General features: G+C 43.5%; 1 protein-coding gene across 4 annotated transcripts in view; it reads left to right on the plus strand.

Annotated features, from left to right (window-relative positions):
* Positions 1 to 18,202, plus strand: part of LOC115573062 (dipeptidyl aminopeptidase-like protein 6) — a 93,889-nt gene that overhangs the window by 10,767 nt on the left and 64,920 nt on the right. Inside the window, exon 1 of one of the 4 annotated variants that reach the window (XM_030403674.1) lies at positions 5,199 to 6,172. The exons of 2 other annotated variants lie outside the window; for them this stretch is intronic. In XM_030403674.1, coding sequence (XP_030259534.1) covers positions 5,981 to 6,172 — 192 coding nt within the window. In that variant the 5' untranslated portion in view covers positions 5,199 to 5,980. Of the gene's footprint in view, positions 1 to 5,198; positions 6,173 to 18,056; positions 18,078 to 18,202 lie in introns of those variants that run through there. One more of the 4 variants, XM_030403679.1, reaches the window with a different exon arrangement.

The following is an 18,202-nucleotide window of genomic DNA, read 5'->3' on the forward strand; positions in this document are numbered from 1 at the left end:
GATAAACACTGACAGAGGAAGATGTTCCTGCCCTGGGAGCAATGAGTGTTATATCTAGACATGTTTAATATAACACTGTGATACAGATGGGAGAGGAGTCATGAGACACACACACGCGCTGACGTTTGGTTTCCCCCTGACATTGGTTCACTTGAATTTGAAAGAGGAATATGGAGATTAGCTATCTTTCTATCTATTCATCTGTCGGTCTGTAGGTCCACCCCTCAATCCACCCATCTGTACATCTTTGAAATGGAATCAGGGAGTTAAAAGTACAGACAACTATCCCTGGATAACTTTGATACTCATGGAAACTTGAAAACATAGTGATTCTCGGGGAAGTTCTGGAGTCGACAGCAGTTCAAGGATATGTAGTTGGGTTTATGGATCTTTATTGTAAGTTAAGTTAAGTGTAAGTCTTGATTCTGAAAATGTGTGTATTATGTTTGTCAAATGTGACTGAGTTATGGCTGTAAGAAGGAGTCTGGTTTTTGATGCAAAGTGCAGGAATCTGGCACTAAGTATAGCAAGTCAGACAATATTACTTGCAAGTCCAACAGAACCGACCAGACCAGCTTGACGTCTGTCTAGCAGCCTTGTATTGGAGCAAAACTCCAACGACAAAAAGCCTCCAAGCTTTCTTCTTCAGCGTCCTCTTATATTTTCTCTAAGCTCTTAGCTACGCACTAGTTTAGCACTTCGTCACACGTTTCGTTGCTACATCTAGTGGCCTCAAGAGCAAGTTTCCAGGTAGAGCACAGGGCCTGAAGCGATGCTGAGTCACGTGATGCACTGACACCAATAAAATACTTTTTACCATAGGCTTACATTGTCAAAGAAACTGCTGTAAAAAGGTCAGTAAATTTTTTTGAGTGCCAAAACCCTCATTTCACTATCAGAAGTCGATCCAGCAGGTCCTATAACATTTTGAATTAAGTTAGCGGAGGCTATAGTGGAAGTTAGCTGGCTCAGCTGGCAGAAGTCTGGTAGACACCTCGAGGGGCTTGGGGTAATTTTCTACCCAGACATCCAAATTTTATGGCTTCATGCGCCACAGAGCAGCTTTCATAGGACTGAACAGAGCTCCGCCTTCAATCCTGTATCCCAGTTTCATTATACATCCCTGGTCGAGAGCCTCTTTGGCCTGCGCCTGATAATAACGACCCTTGGAAAGTGAAAATGAACTGAGATGTTCTAGATTGATTCACATTTGGGAATTGGTCTGCTGATGCCAGGTTAACGTAATGTTGCTTTAAAGTACCAATTGTGTGACAGCCTCCTGCTGCTGCTGCTGCTGCTGCTGCTGCTGCTATGGACCGTGTTGGTCAGTGGGCCAAATTAACTGACTCCAAGTTGCTCCTTACACTTCATGCAGTATCTTTTCGCCTCACGCCTCTGCCCTCTCCCTCCACACTTTAAAAACCTCTGATCCAGAAGGATTGTCATGATGATTTATGTTCTGTAGCATTTCCTGTTTGACGTCTGGTTCTGGTAATTGGGAAAATTTGATGTACACAGCTCAGTTTAAGTGAGTCTATGATTTCTAATCAATGTGAGAGTAAACTATTTATGCCCCAGCAATGGACTCTGCTGAGGACATAAAATATATGTGTTCAGTCCACATCAAAGCTGGGGCATGTAATCCGACACAAGCAGCAGGATGATTAAAAAAACTTGTTGCCTCGGTTGGCTCAGTGCAGCATCAAGGGAAATCATTAGCGACCAGCTAATGCCAAATGGAAAATGGTGGAAAATTATGTGATTACGGTGGGCTGTGACTAAATCCATTCTGTTACATGCGTGTAGAGGGGCACAGTAATTTCCTTTCTCAGCTGACTGATGTTCACAGGAAATTAGATATTACTGCGCTTCCCGCAGACATTGATTGATTGATCTGTTTGCTCTTCCATCCAATTAATTTGTGTGTCGTTTTGTCGTTGTGTGTGCTGAATGCGGATGGAGCCACGAGCCTCTGGTGGCATTTGAGTTAATGTGAGCACAATAATGCATTATAGATGATATTCTGAATAATGACAGGTATGACTGCATTGAGACACTGAGCTACACCTCGAGCTATTCACCCCACTTTATATATTACAATACTATAACTGGGCTTAAACGTACTCGTTTTGGTTTTGTAACAGAAAACGGCAAAAAGACTGGTGGGGGTAATGGGGTTTGAGGATCCTGGGAAATTTTAGCCTTCTGATATTTTTATTCATCAGAGTTGACGCAGAAATAATGTAAACTGATGGAAAACCAAAGAAGAAGAAATACGTCATCACTGGGTCCAGGAGGGGCTGACTTTTAAGCCAATCTTAAAACAAATAACATAGAAATTCACACAAAGATGATAATTTAAATGTGGAGACTACGCTGTTTTAGAGAGAGTCCACAGCAACCAGCAACAACAGAAAATGTTGCATTACGACAATTTTCTTGCGAAACCTAGATAAATCTTCGTAACGATCAAATTACAGATAATGATAGCGAACTTATGGAAATAAAACATGCACTACACTAGTAATTTTAATGCAGAAATCTTACAGAGTGCAGCTTTTGCACACCTTAGGGGCAACAGGTGTGCAGGAGAAGACCAAAAGCGGAAATCAAAAAAATCTGGAAAAAGACTCCCACACACACTGTCCACCTCACCTACATCCAAACTCATTGACAACCGAAACGTTGTTGTCAGTGAACTTGGACAGTGCGTGCAAGTCTTTTTCCTAATGCCGAAATTTTAAGATATTGTGTTTTCCACTGATTGTGTAGTCATGATTCCTAGATCCATTTTCTGATCTTACAGTTCCCTCGTCATGGGGTCTATGAGTTTCTTGAATGGGTTTTGGACGCAGGACAGCAGAAAATCTAACATGATGCAATTTTAGAGCGATTATTGCGAAACGCCAACATTTTGTGCTGTGGACCATCGTAGCTATTATACATTTCGATGTGAGGCTGGGTTGAAGAAGAAATGGAAAAACATTAGAAAGCTTCATTTGCTTTCAATAAACTACTTTTCATTATTTATTAGTCTACGCTGGAGAACAGTTTGGTCACCACTGTGTCTCTCAGACGTCCTGGTTGCAGATTGATCTTTCACGCCGTGGTGGCATTTGACCTGCAGGCTGCCTCGGACTACTCAGAACTCTGTGGAGCGTGTGAACACTTGTATTTTGAGATTATTGCATTTCGACAATGAAGGGAAGACAAATTTCTTCCTTCTGGCTGCGTCATAATATAATAACATCTGTGCCTTATTTCAGTTAACTTCTGTGGTAACTTTTGTTTGAAAACTCTCGCTGGGATCAAAAGTGAACTCACCCAGGGGAGCTTGCTGCACAGCAGAGCCCCAGAGAGGCAGAACTGACAAAATGTGTCTGTTACAAGCTTGAAATATAATGACAAGGTCCCCTCTCAGAGCTGAAGTAACTTGTACCCTGCTACAACAGCACCATTAGCTGCCTGCAGAGGTATTAGGCATGCTGCAGCTATCATTATCATTATAGCTGTTATTACATGCCTCTCCAATGTTTCTGCCTCTCAGAAGAAAGAGCATGACTGCAGTGATGTTTGTGAGAGCTGCTGTATCTGCTGGGAGGTGATAGGAGAGTCAAGCTGAGCCCAGACTCCCCGGCACGGTCCTGAGGGGAGCGTTAAGGCAGCCAGGCGGATCACAATAGCTCCCCAACAAGGTGAGGGGAGATTGGAAGGCATCTATCAGAGGGGCCGGGATGGATGTCAAGTGACTCGGACCTATTTCCCCCGGGGTGAGCAGAGCCAGCGAAGGCATTTATGAACTAGAGAAACAAATGATGACAGGGACCGAGGCGAGCCAGCGTGTTAAGAGGAGCCCAGATGCTGAGCCCACGACATAAATCTCTGCCGCAATTAAAAAGCGTGCAAAAGCACCGGGCAAAGTTGTGGTCGAATGGATTTGTGAATCATTTTCAAATTCAAAAGGGGAATTGATTCAAACCGAAGAGAGAGGGAGGGGATAGGGACTCCGCTTTAATCAGGCAAAGGCACTAATGTCCCACGTCCTTGTTTTTTGAATGAATGTCCAAAGCTTTTGAAATCAATACTCTGTATTCAAGATACACATCCTATTATAGAGGTTACATTCATAATTCAAGCTGTGAATCAATGAGCCTCCAGCAGTCCGTTCAGAGCTAAAGAGATGACTCACCATTTGTAAAGAGAGAAAAAAAAATTAATTGAAACCCTCTCGCTCTTTGTTCAACGTCCAATATGTGGAATATTTTCATTTCTGCTGTTGTAGTCAGTCAGCCCTGAGTCCTCTTTGCAAACGACTACAGAATAAACTCGATTTGAATTAATGGGAGATGCAAAACAGCAACAGAATGTGTGTGTGTGTGTCTACGTTTGTGTGTGTGTGGTAGTTGGAGCCATGCTTTCAGTGCTGCTTTTGAAGCCGTACCCCTGTGAAGATGACCTATTTCCCAGAAAAATACAGCTCGGGCCCTCACAGCGAGAGGCTGAGGGGTGTTCGCCGTTGGCATTCATGACAGGGGATGGCAGAGATTTTAACACTTCCACTCCAGAGCCTTCCACTCCGCTGCCCCTCCAACCCCAAGTATAAGCCAATATTCTGCGTTTACCAGAGAGCTGCGTTTGCTTCGGCCTCTGTGAGCGTTTCAAGCATGAAATCACTTGCTGTGTAGCGTATGAGCTGAACAACACTTGTGGATGTGGACTGACTAAAAATATGTGATGTGAGGAAAAGGCAAAAAGAAAGTATATATATGGAGGGAGAGACTCTTTCATGTTTGAGTTATTACTGTAAGATGTGACATGAAGGGAAGTATTTATGAGACTTGAAGGAGAGAGTTTCATGTAAAAGCAAAAAAATAAAAAATAAAATAAAATAAAATAGACTCCTTGCATTTCAGCACGTTTTTGCTGCATTTTCTGGTTGTTGGTTTATTTATCCATTTATTTATTTTAGGAAAATGCGAAATGACAAAAGATGCCCTCACTTTGCAAGATCATCTCAGCGAAAGCAAGATGAGTTGTTGTCTCACACCTGAAGCCGACCTCTTTGAAAGGTGTTTGGCCAGCCTGCCCTAATTCTGTGCGCCACAGAGAGGCACTCGAGCTCCGCCCTGGGACCGCCATTTGGGGAATAAAAAATAAAAAAAATGAAGAAGAAGAAAAAAGAAAAACACATGGCCCTGTTCCTGAAATCATAAATGAGTGCCACTCTCTTATCCGAGGTTTCAAATTAGGCTGAGCGCTGGTGGAACTTGTGCATCGCCGGCGCGTGTCTGTGCGTAAAAGCAGCACCCAGCAGCAGGAGCGCGGTGACAGTAAAAAGCTGCTCTGTCAGAGCTGCTGGTCACTTCTCATGCAGAGCGCGTCTGCGGAGAGCACCGCCGGGCTCTCTGCGTCCTTCACCGCTCTCCACGCGTGAGGACAGTCCGCCAAGAGAAACACAGCAGAAAGTGTCGAAACAGTATCTCTTTCGCGCTTTTTTTTTTTCCCTTCTAATTTCGCGGACAATCGTTCCCGGAGCGTGGTGTGGGATCGAATATCTGATCGCAAACTCAGCGCATCCGCCTGCTATCTCTCTGCGAGGAGGCATCAGGGAACTGGAGAGGGGAGACAACGTGTTGTGAATACAGATGAGAGCAACTATTGACACCTTCAGCCCACCAGTCTGCTGCGCGCCTGGACAACGCTAAAAGGACATCGCTGCGAAGGATCCCGCTCTCTATCGGTCCATCAGTTCAAGCCCGTGAGTCATCCACCAAACCGTAGATGTTTATTTACTAGCTGAGCACCTTATCTTTTTTTTTTTTTTGGCTCTATCCCGGAGGTGGAAAGCTGACTGCCTGCCATCGGTTCACCACGAAAGCGCACATAAAAACCAATAGATCTGCCCTGAAAACACACCCGTCCGTGGCTTGTGTGTGTGACATGCTGTAAGTTGCTTTTTAACCTGAACTGGACCTATATTATGGCTTCGCTGTATCAGAGATTCACCGGGAAGATCAATACGACCAATTCCTTCCCGCACCCACCTGAGGCCAGCCACCTTCTCGGTGGACAGGTCGCAGACGAGGAAAACGCCACGAAGACCCCTCAGCAACTCGTCGACGGCAAACCGCACGTCCAGTACCGCAAGAAATGTCTCCAGGAGGACGAGGACGTAAGAACACTTAATTTACTTATTTTACAAACGTGAATGACAAATCTCCAGATGTATAGTTCAGATGATTTCCACTGACACTGTCAGACACATGATTATATACACACACAGTCCTCACAGGGCCTGCAGAGTCCATCCCTAGAGCTATAGAAGCGCTCTGATTGGGTCAGAGAAAGTTTTAAAAGGTTGCCTTTTTATTCAAAGCAGCTGGAATCTTTGTGGATGTGTGTTTTGATGAATTACGGTGTTTTTTTTTTTTGTCCTCGTCAAGCTCTCGGCATCTGGTTAGATGAGCGCTTAAAAGGGTCTGTGGGAGCTGGTGTGATCCTCATTATAGCCAGGTGTGATGATGGTGATGATGATGATTATGATGTGAAAATCATCCCTGTCTGATGAGACTCTGTGTTCCTCCTCCTGGCGCTGTCCGTGGTGCTGATTGCCAAGATCTTCACGAGGCTTCGGTCATAGACTGTTGCGAAGACACGGCTGTAGTCTGTGATGATTTGAAAAGCTTTGATTCGTTGTTTTGTATGCTGCTCACCATCTTGGCAGTTAATGTACCAGAGCCAGAAAATCTGAATTTAATCAAGAGAGGGGGGGAAAGATGTCCGTGGGGAACGGCAGCTCCCGACAGCTTGCATTTTGAAAGATAAGTTGCACTTTTTTGGAAAGCAGTCGAGCAAGGACGAAAAGATCTGTAGCTCCAAACACGTGTGCTTTGATGACGACGGTGGCTTTTGCTTGTTTTGTGACACACAATTGAATCCAGTGTTGACTGATATTTGTAGAACGCTGTTCCGCTTTGAGTTGACAGTGTCCAGCTTTGTCTTTCTGACTGTTTCTTTCGCTGAGAATACGCACGCAGAACAGCGAATACAAGTTGAACAGTTAAAAGGTCATGAAGAGGAATCAAGCCGCACTCCTCTCCAACATATAATGCTTTAATCCCCAAACGTTTTGGGCTTTTTTAACCTCCACGATGGAGGTTCGCACGAGGACGCACATTACCTAATGCATTACCTCATTATTTTCCTAAATCTAACCAAACTGTGACTGAATGGAATGGAGATAGAATGGAGGTGGGGGGCACCTGTGGTTGCTGCTACACTGCAATGGTCATATTGCGTGAGAGCGGTGATTTTTGGGATTCGTTTTTGGAAGACGCTGGCAATCAACCTTCGTCAGTTGTTTCTGCAAATCACGGATCACAGACTTAGGGTTAGGGTTTGGAACAGATGGTGGTTTGGGTTAAAATCCTCAGTTATGACAAGCAGCACACTTATTGACAGGCAACGCAGCGATGAGACATGTAGCAGCTGACGACGTGTCTCATCGTCGCGCCTGGTGCCTGGTATTGTTGCCAAAAGAAAGGCAGTCTCTCCATTTGTCCAGCTACTCCGCCCTCCTCCCAATGAAAAACTTGGCTAATGAAGGTGTTGCTGGAACTACGTCACTTTACCTGTATTGTAGAAAATGTATAATCAATGCCGACATTTTATTCTAGCAACTGGGCTTTTTTTTTCCTTCTGCAAACCGCAGATATGTTGGAACTTGAAACAGTTTTCTATGTCAAGTTGTGACAGCGCTGTGCCTATACGCTCTGGTTAGGTTAAGGGACAAAAACACTGTGGTAAGGGTCGGAAAAAAGGATCATGTTTTGGCCAAAAATACCTGCGTTACTTATCGCAAACACAGCCTGAGATGTCCCAAGACTTAACATTAAAAGGAACAGTGTTTTTGTAGGCATGAATGCGAAATTGTCTCAAGGTCGGCTTAAAAAATATCTAGTTGTGTCACGCTTACAAAAGTTGAAATGCAGTCTCAAACTGCGGTCACTGGCCCGGGCAGCCTGGTGTGCTGTAACTCCACTGTCGTCCCCTCCTCCCGCTGATATGAAAGTCAGGTGATGTCATGTAATGTGAACGTATCGGAATCGTTAATTGACCGCATTCTACCTCACCGACTGGGGCTGGAAGCAGATATTCCCTGATTAGCCCTCCTTAGCCCGACGAGCGAACACAGCTGCTTTAGCCTTTCGGTTCGCCTGTAAACTCTTCACCTCCATGAAACGCCTGATGAAGTGGCTTGTTAATAAGTGTGCTGCTTGTCTCCAGATGACAGCAGTTGAAACCTAGAGCAAACACAAGCACACTTGACTGGCCTTTTATCTTTAAATAGCTGCCAACACTGCGATGTTACTCTGAATTATTGATGTCTGTCACATCCAGAATCAAGTGATAAGGCTGGCAACAGGCTGAACGACGACACTGCTCTGGCTATCAACAACAACACCCCGGGTGGACTCAGCGCTCGCCGTGTTTCCCTCATTTCATGTGAGAGCCTTGATGTTCATATTATGAGATACTTCATTGCTGGAAAATTAGAAATCACAATTTTTCTCCGGCAATTAAACCACGGAATTGCATTTTAGGAGTGTGACCAGGAGCTGTTATTGTACCGCCGGGTTGCCAATATATTTATTAGGTTTGCACTGTTAACCTTGAGGTCACCTTTCGTCCTGATGTCCCCCTGAGTCGTGCTGGAGCATGAAATTGCCTTTAGCCTCAGGAGATGGGGAGACCATTTCAAGGAGTGCTATTTCCAACCCCTTGCCCCACTCGGTAAAAGTTTGAATGCGTTATTGTTGTTTTCATTTATTTTCCAGACGGAGAAGGGCAGGAAAAATTGATTTGGAGATGTCTTCAGAGCCTTTAAAACATCCTGATATTTACCTGCACGGTTGCCAAAGCTGGCAGAGGGAATGGAAGTACAGTCATCAGGACTTTTTGTAAACACCGGTTTGATTTGCTTGCTTCTTATGAGCTCTCACAAAGTGCAGGCACTGCAGCTGCGTAGTTTGTAGGAACTGTGTGTGTATGTGTGTGTGTGTGTGTGTGTGTGTGTGTGTGTGTGTGCGCTGTTGGATTGATTAATTGTTGCTGAGCTCAGTGTGTATGCATCAGTGTTTTGTTGCAGAGTTTGAGTCACCTGGGGAGACATCAGCAGTTGTTCTTTTATCCTCCTCTCTACCCTTAACTGCAAATGGAAACCTAGGAGTGCTCTTAATTGATTGTTGTTGTACATAAAGGTGAAAAACGCTGACATTTCACCTTCAGACTGGAGCCCGGGGACACTTTCACGCCTGTATTGTGCTTTTTTTTTTCTTTATGCACAGCAGAGAAAAAGGAAACATTTCTCTGCTACGATAATTACAGCTGACACGTGAACATACGGTGGTCTCAGTCCGCACATGTATATCAAAATTTGGAGCAATTATTCACTGAGGGTTTCTCAGACGTGGGACATGAAGGCTCACCTGTTCGTCAAGAGAATCGGCCAGGTTCTCACCTCAAAAGTTTGAGTTTGTTTTGTGATTTAAGCGCACTACAGGGAGCCTTTACCTGGCAATGAAACAGTCTTACTTTAAAACTGATACCTCTGTTTGACCTATATATGCAAATGAGACCATTACCGAGAGGATTGGCTATTTCTGTACAGTTGATATTCTTAACGCCTGTCACAGCGTCAGAAACCAAATGATCCAGTCTTCTTTCTAGTGGTATGCCAAGGCACTAAAACAAAGTTAAGTCTACTTTTGTAATAAATAAAAACTACTACTTGAAGTAGCTGTTAAGTGTTACTGTTAAAATGTCTGACAAATAGACAATATAGACAGAATCTTACTGGAAATCATTCAATAACAGATCAAAACAATACAAAAAAATATGTGCAGATAAAATGAGTAAAACCAATAACCATAGAAATACAGTACACCTAAATTTGGTTGACACATTTTCACAGTAGAAACACCGAATTACTATTTTATGGTGTGCTGAGACTGCAGCCTGGGGAGTGAAGCTGCTCGGTAATCTGGTGGTGCGGCAGCGGATACTTCCGTATCTTTTTCCAGATGGCAGCAGGGTGAACAGACTGTGGCTGGAGTGGCTGTCGTCTTTTTAGTATCCTTAATAGTCAGCAATGATTTGGCAGCTACAAAGAACTTTAAAGATTTTAAAAGCGGTATGAGCCCCACCTTTGTGACTCAAGGTTTTGATGTGGCTAGTGCGTGATTTTGCTTTGGCCAGCTATTCTTAATATAAGTTTTACTTTAGTGCCGTAACACCAGACTAAAGAGCAGCCTCTGTCCTGAGACTGAGACCCCTGAGTTCATCCTCAGCACTCTGCCATCAGCAATAACTTATATTATCTGCTATAAGCGATGTTGTCGAAACTTCCTGTCTGTTTCACTTACAGCAGCTTTACTCATAAATATATAAGGTTGAAATAGCCTATACTTTATAAGTATAATTCATATAGAGGGATCGGTGTTAAACTGAGAATGTTTCATTCTCCGTTTAACACTAGTTAAACGCTTCGTGGAGAACGTTTAGGATATGAGATTGAAATTAAAAGAAATACCCTTGAAAATGATTTGCTCCTGCAGTCACATATTTGAAAGAGGTAAATCATCCTCAAAGTGCCTGTAAAAAAAATAGTTTGACTCCCTTTTTTTAGGTCATTTTTTGGATTCATTACCCGTTAGTTTCCCAAATGAGTTTATCATATCTGATCATAATTAAGGCATATTAGACGTTCCTGCCTACGACGAGATCTCAGAGATTTTAACACCGACTGAGCATTAATCGCTCGATGTAAGCCTCTGGGTTTGTGTCATAATTACACAGATTTTCTTCTTTTTTTTTTTTTTTAATACATACTAATTATTGTACTGTTAATCATCACAGAAATGTTATTTTACAGGCGCACATAACATTTTTTACTCACAACACATGAACACTGCTGCCTGCTTACAGTGAATTTTCTAACGGTGGCTGTGAATTCATGTTTAAGTCTAAGCACTAGTCATTAGTGAAAAGCTCATTTCCCAGAGGGCCACCTTAATCTGAGACTGGCATGCTGCTCTATAATGCATTAGTCATTTCTTTTTTACCTCTGCCTAGGCTATAGATTTTTTGATTAAAAATACACTGGAAGTGTGTTTTTATATCACTTTTAATGGGCTGCCTCTGTGTGAAATTTACTTAGCCTCCAACAGCGCCCTCTTGATAGAGAGAAAGTGCAATAATGTTTCCAGAGGAGGCTGGTGGCAAAGATGGTGGCTTGGAAACATCAAGGTTACTCAGACTGCATCTGCTGGGAGGAGCACAAAGAGCTATGAGCGCCCTGATTCCTCTGTAGAGATTACTGGAGTGTAGCCATTGTGTCTCGGGGTGTATTCTTGGCTGGGTATCCTTCATCCTGTGAGGCGTCATTACACCTTGCATGGCCGTTATCTTTAAATTAATTTGCTTAAGTTTCATGTTGGTAAAATTGTGCTTTATCAAAGGTGAATTCCCTGTCTACATAATTGTGTTACCCTGTTTTGGATCGCAGGAAATTGGAGTTCAAAAGGAGTGAATCATAAATCATCTTGACTGTGATCTAATTCCCGTTGGGTAATACTGCCCAGGGCTCGCACACACACACACACACACAAACACACGTGCGCACGCGCACACACACTTCCTGCCTGTCCTCATATGCACTGAACCATGCCTTCTAGTTAGAGATACTCCAGATCTGAGTAAGACAGTCTGGCCGGGTTCCCAAGCCTTAGTTTAGCTCCTCTGTGCTTCCTTCGACGTCCGGAGCTCAGATAAATCAGCCAGACGGAGCTCAACCAGAGCAGCCAGATAAAAGAAAGGGAGAGCGGCGGGATGTGATGGGTTGTCCCTTATTATCTGCAGCCCGGGCTAACTGTGTGCTTCAGGTTGACGACTGCTGACTTAAGACTGCCACTGGCTTTGTTACCTGCTGCACCGCCATCAGAAACGATGGTCTTTCCTGAGACGACCTCCTTCTTACAACAGAGCTCTGTGCAAAGAGGAGAAAAAAAAAAAAACAGATGTGCGGTTAAAGAGTCAACAGTTGGGAGATGACAGGAAATGAGAGGGGAGAGATGAAACAAAGGTCCTCGGCTGCAATCAAATCCGGGGCCTTTGCTTTTTGTGTTCCTTTAAACACTCAGATCAAGAGGGAAGCTATTTGCATATAGACATTATGGAGGCTGCCATATATTTTCCTAAAAATTATGTTTCTTTTTCTAAAAGATTTACGATTTTATTTACGTAATGTAATGCATTTTCTCTTTTTTAGAATTCCTACTTTATTCTTTTAACATTCATACTGTTGACTTGAAATATTATTACTTCATTATGACTTGTTCTCATTAAAATACAAATTTAGTCTTGTAATATCTTATAATGATATTAATAATATTAACCTTAGACCTTTTCTTGAAATATTATGACTTTTTTGTAACATTTTTCTCGTATAATTATGACAAAATTCTCATAATATTAACCTGTGTTTTTCTCTTACGACTTCATTCTTGTAATATTCAGACTATATTCTCAATTTGGCTCTAATATTCTGTCGTAAAGAAATATGTCTAGTACACAGAAATAAAAGTGTGACACGGCTATGGGAAATCATGCAGGACCTCATACTATATGTGCTACAACCTGCCCTAACAGATATATTTTTGGCTGCTTGGGGGGCAGCGAAAACAAGGTGTGAACACATCACTGACACATCATCACCTTTTAATGTGATACGGTCAACTACCAAATAGTGGCTTACTCACGAACCCAGCTGTCATGAAGCAACGTCATGCTTCAGTCCAACTGATAAAAGGAAGTCGTGGCTGCCCAGTTAATCAAAATGTTATTGAAATCGCAATGTGGCAAAGTGCAATCTCCAAACCTGTGTAAACGTGTTTGTTTGTAATACAACCGGACAAGTTTTACATCATCATGATCTCAGCTCTAATATTAACACTGCTTTTAGCTCTGTTTTGCCTTCTGCCCCAGTCAACTCTTGAAGAAATATCTGTTTTTTAATCACCTAAATGCTTCACTATGTTCACCACTCAGTCGCTTACTTTGTCCAAACAAAGCTATGAAAGTAAAGCTGCAGGCAAAGCAGTGGAGGGAGAAATGTTGAAGCGCATAGTTAATGATACAGTATCTCTGATGACCCCTTTTACATTACGTGTTGACGTTTGATGCTTCGTCAGTGTAAAAATATTGATTGTAGCAGCTTCAAAGGTCTTGGCTAGAACATAAAACTAATCAATTCTGAACAAAAGTCAGAATCTTCAGAGTCATAATTTTTCAGAAAATGCGGAGATACAAACCCAAATATAAAACGTTTTTTGCTGGTAAATTAAAAAATCCCAGAGTGCAATGAATCATAAAATGAGGTACAACAAAATCAAATGAAAGAAGAAAAAATAAAATGAAATTTATTGTTGGTGACGTTCCAAACGTTCACGTAGGAAAGGATACACACAAAGCAAATGTGCTGTCGCCCAGCGCAGCGCAGCGCAGCGCAGCGCAGCGCAGCGCCTCCCCTCAGGACAGCACAGCATCCTCAGCAGGACCTCTTGCTCGGCGTTGCCATGGTTGCAAAGGTGGAGAGGGTGAGGCTGTAAGCTCTGGGAATACACACACACACACTCACGCACACACACACACACACACACACACACACATGCTGCTGCTCGCTGGTGGCTCTGGCTGCCATCTGGAGATGACACAGCCCTCACACCGCACACTGAGCTCGCGTCATGCAACATGTAACGACCACTGTAACGAGCGTGACTCCTTTTTCTCCTCCCCCTTCACTCTAAAAACAGGCGTTCCCCCTTTGGCTCCTAACGAGTATCAGCCTTTACTCCTGTTTCTTGGTCGCTGCTGGCAGACTTATTCGCTATCGACCTGCTCCTCTACTACCAGAGGGCGTCTCAACAGGTCGTCCATCCCCCCCCGCCCAGCACCTTCGACGCTGTGTTGACACGCCATCGATCACGTCGCCCTCCCTCCCCAACCGCCACCTCCGCGGACCTGTCAACAGCACGTCAGCAGGCCGCTGCCTCGCTGGGAGACTGTCCCTCTCCCTCTTGGTGATTTACTGTATTATTACACAAGCTGACAGTGGGCATTAGTCAGTGTTTAAATACAGAGGAGCCTTATTGCTCCCTGATGAGACGAGGATCTTGCAGCGACGTCTGACGCTGAGCTTCGGTCTCCTGCGGTAGATTTTCCGCTCTAAAGATCACGCAGAGTAACAAACACATCATCGGCTGTCATCAAGGCTCCAAGTTTTTTTTGCTCCTGTCATGTTTTAAATCCCCTTCCCTTTCCACAGATATTTTCATTTAACAACGGTAGCTGCGCGGGTTGAAATTTTAACCGATGAAATATTCATGCGGCGAGAAGAAGAAGAAGAAGAAGAAAAAAAAAATCCTTTTGTCAGCCTTCGTTTTTTGATCTTCTGCTTCCTGATGACAGTCACATCGCCGCTCTGCTTCTCACAGGAGATTAGCTCACTCCACAGATGAAAACTTCACTTCACTGTGGATCTTAAAGATTTCTGCAGCTCTATTTGAACTCTATGCGAGTGTGCGGCTAAATATAACTGTCTTTTTAACCCAGCTCGTTCCCATTTTCCCTTTCTCTTTCTCCCCTGTTGTTCATTTCTCTGTTTTTTATTTATAGGATAAGTCGAGGCTCTTTTCGATGTTTTTCCTTTCCTTTTGAGGATTAGCTTTATTAGTCGCATGGTTGATAATCAGCAGGAGGGAGGAAAGAGCAAGTATTGTAGATCAAGTGTTAGTTTGCTCCTTTGTTTGCTGTTTGCAAAATAACAGGGTTTTTATAAACAGACTGTCTCAGTTCATTGATGCCTAAAATGCCAAGAACATGCAGGCAGCAAAACAAAACAATGTTTTTGCCTCTCTGTGCACTGTGCCTGTTTTACCACTAGAGACTGTTGTGATCCAATCAATGCAGCAGCCCTGCGCTGTACTGTAGATGTGAACGTACAGTACAGTAGGTGAGCTCCGGCTCGCTGCCCGAGCTGAACGCAGACGTAACAGGATATTTGCAGCAATAATGCCACAAAAAGACTCAAGCTGCTTCTGTGACTAAAACCAACCAGCTGGCACAGATAAAGTGTCTCATCCGGCTCCAAGAAGAGGAACGAAATGTCACCTCTCATTAGGATTGAAAAGGTCATAGTGCCACCTCGCAAAATCAGCCACAGTGAGGGATTTCTGACCTGCAGACGGTGGCGTCATCAGTGGTAATTCAAGAGGGGGGAAAGATCAAATTATCATATTGGTTGCAGAGGGTTTATTTCAGCGGCTTTATGTCTTGTTTTTGGATGAGACGTTAGATCCTCCCTCTCCTCTCCCCTCTCTGCTGAGACTCTCATCTTCTCTGTGCACCGTGCAGCAACGCTTCATGTTTACAAATGTTCGCCTTTTCTCATCAGAAGAAAGAAACAAATCCGAAGTGGAACACTGGTAATGAAGACAGAACTTTAGAGCGAGCGCAGGAAATTTCTCCGAGAACGTTTCTGTCAGCCAGAATTAGAGCGGCAGAGCGGAGCTGCCATTTCTCCCGGGGTCCCTCTCGCAGTCTTTTTCTGGGCTGAGACCAGGCAGCAGTAATCCGTTGTGTCACACGGGCAGATTCCCTTATCGACCACGCTATGATACAGCAGCGACACGCCCCTGGGAGACACAGGCACACACACACACTCATCGGCATCATTTGTAACTAGTACATAAACACACAGAATGGTGAAGGAAGAAGGCAGCGCTGCAGAGTCAACAGGGTCATATTATAGCGTAGTACTGTAAATCCTTGAGGGAGACAACATCAGAAGCAACAAGTAGGAGTTGTTGTTGTACAGTTGTAGCAGCGAGGTCACTGCGGGGGGAAAAGACACCAGCTCATGTTGGTGTTTACATCTCTGTCTGAGCGAACGAGCTGGAGAGACAGAAACAGATGCTGCAATAACTCAGCTGACAAAACTAAGATGATATTTATAGGAATAGCTTCTCATTTTGAGGAATACCCTGATTTTCTGTCTTTTAGATGTGAAGATGGATAGAATGTCTGCCCATTAAAGATGAAGCTACAGCCAGTAGCAGGTTAGCTTGGCTTAGCACAAAAACTAGAAACAGGGGGAAACAGTTAGCTGGCCTCCGTCTGAAGGTAGCAAAATCGGCCTTCTTCTGTATGGATTAAACAAATGAAACATGCCATGTGTGAATATGTTAGCTTTGGAGGTGGAGGCAATTTTTTATATGTATGTAATTTTTATATTAAACAGAGCCAATCTAGCCGAATCTCCCTGTCCTTATCAGATAAACTCACCACCAAGCTCGCGGCTGTATGTGATATCTTGATATTTACCTTACAGACGCGAGAGTGGTATTGATTTTCTTGAAATATCTCTAGGCAAAGAAAAGAGAGAGAATAAATGTATTTCCCAAAATGTCAGACTAAAGCACAGCTCTCTGAATGATTGAATGTCAGCAGGCAAGTTCCATCAATGGAAATAACACATTTAAACCTTTAATTAACTAAAACCAGGAAGGCTCAATGGCTCTGTATGCAGTGATCATGCCTGGTCGAACGTAGTACACCTGTGGTGCGACTCTAGTTGATGCGATGTTGCAGTGAGCGAGGTATCCAGATCCTTTACTTAAAGCAACATTATGTAGAAATTTGTATTTTGTGCGATTTGGCGCCCCCCACAGCTTCAGAGTGGAACACCGCTGTCGTTAATACTAATCCCAGGTCTGTAACAATCTGTCAGACATAATGTAGGTGCCGACTACAAACAAATCTCATTACATCATAACAGTGTTATGTGTTGGAAACTTATATGTTGAAGTAAACATGTATATAAGGCTGTGATCCGACCCTCTCACTGAAGTTACATAGTGCAGAAACAAGTGATAGTATGGATGTTCTTGTACATGTAAATGATCTCAGAAGTTAAAAAGGTCAAAATCAGCACCAACAGTAGAAGAAACTGCTCCTGAAGCGCACCGGTTTTATATCTATGAAATCACACTACGTCACCATGTAAAATTTTTCGCAGAATTTATGCCCAATGGCTAGTTTGTCACATAAGAATGGATTTAGGGAAGCTGCTCTGTTGTTGTCGTTGTTGTTATCAGTGCTGGCTCAGACGTGTGCGTGCTAACCTATCAGAGGATACTTGGTATTCAGGAGGAGGGGCCTTAAAGAGACAGGAGCTAAAACAGAACGTGTCAAACACAGCGCTGCAGCACTGGACAGTGTGAGAAAACGGTTGTGTTTTTTGACATGTAAACCTATTTTAGTTGTAACCAAAAATAAAAGTATGAAGCTGAAAATTAGCATAATATCTCCTTTGAAATAAGCCTAAAAAGGTTGAGAATTTCTTCATCCACAAAGGATCGCTTGCTCTTTCAGTTGACCAGAAAAATTCTAAATCACAAAATTTGGAGATACATGGCTTTCAGTGGAGAGGAAAGATATGAAAATATGATATCTGGAAAGGAACAAGTAACTAAAACTGTGAGACAAATGTAGTTGAGTAATAAGTATCACATAAGGAACTTGAGTAATAGTAATTCCACCACTACTGTAGGGTGATAATGTGTTTTGGTCATCATCATCAGGCACTTTGTCCCCTCACTGCAGATAAAGCACAGTCGTAACTGATTATTAACATTATTGATGGCTTTGTTCTGTTTAATCCATGTCATTAAATGAGCATGCCACGCCAGAGGCCTGGAGCCACAGGCAGCCATTATAATTGCAGCTCGTTACACCTGCGTCTGTCTGCGTCTGCTGCTGTGACACCAGTCTGCTGGTGTTGGTTCACTCACAGAACGATGCCACCGTGGACCCTGTCCTGCCTCCAGGCTCTGGTTTAATCTTCTGAATAACACATGAGATAGGTTTTCATGTTGCATCCTCGCCAGAGCCTTTCTGTGTGCGTTCTCGTCTTGCGTGGAGCGTCAGGAGAGTAAAGTGTTGCCCTTCCAGCCATGAAGGTGGGTTTGTAGCTTGTTACTTTTGTCAGAAAGCTCGGGGTGAGGGTGGCCAGTCGGTCTCAGCACGGAGATAGATGCCGTTTGCTCCGAATTGTTAGTGTGTTGTGAGTGTGCGAGTGCGTATA

This window comes from Sparus aurata, chromosome 21 (assembly GCF_900880675.1).
Source record: "Sparus aurata chromosome 21, fSpaAur1.1, whole genome shotgun sequence".
Lineage (NCBI taxonomy): Eukaryota > Metazoa > Chordata > Actinopteri > Spariformes > Sparidae > Sparus > Sparus aurata.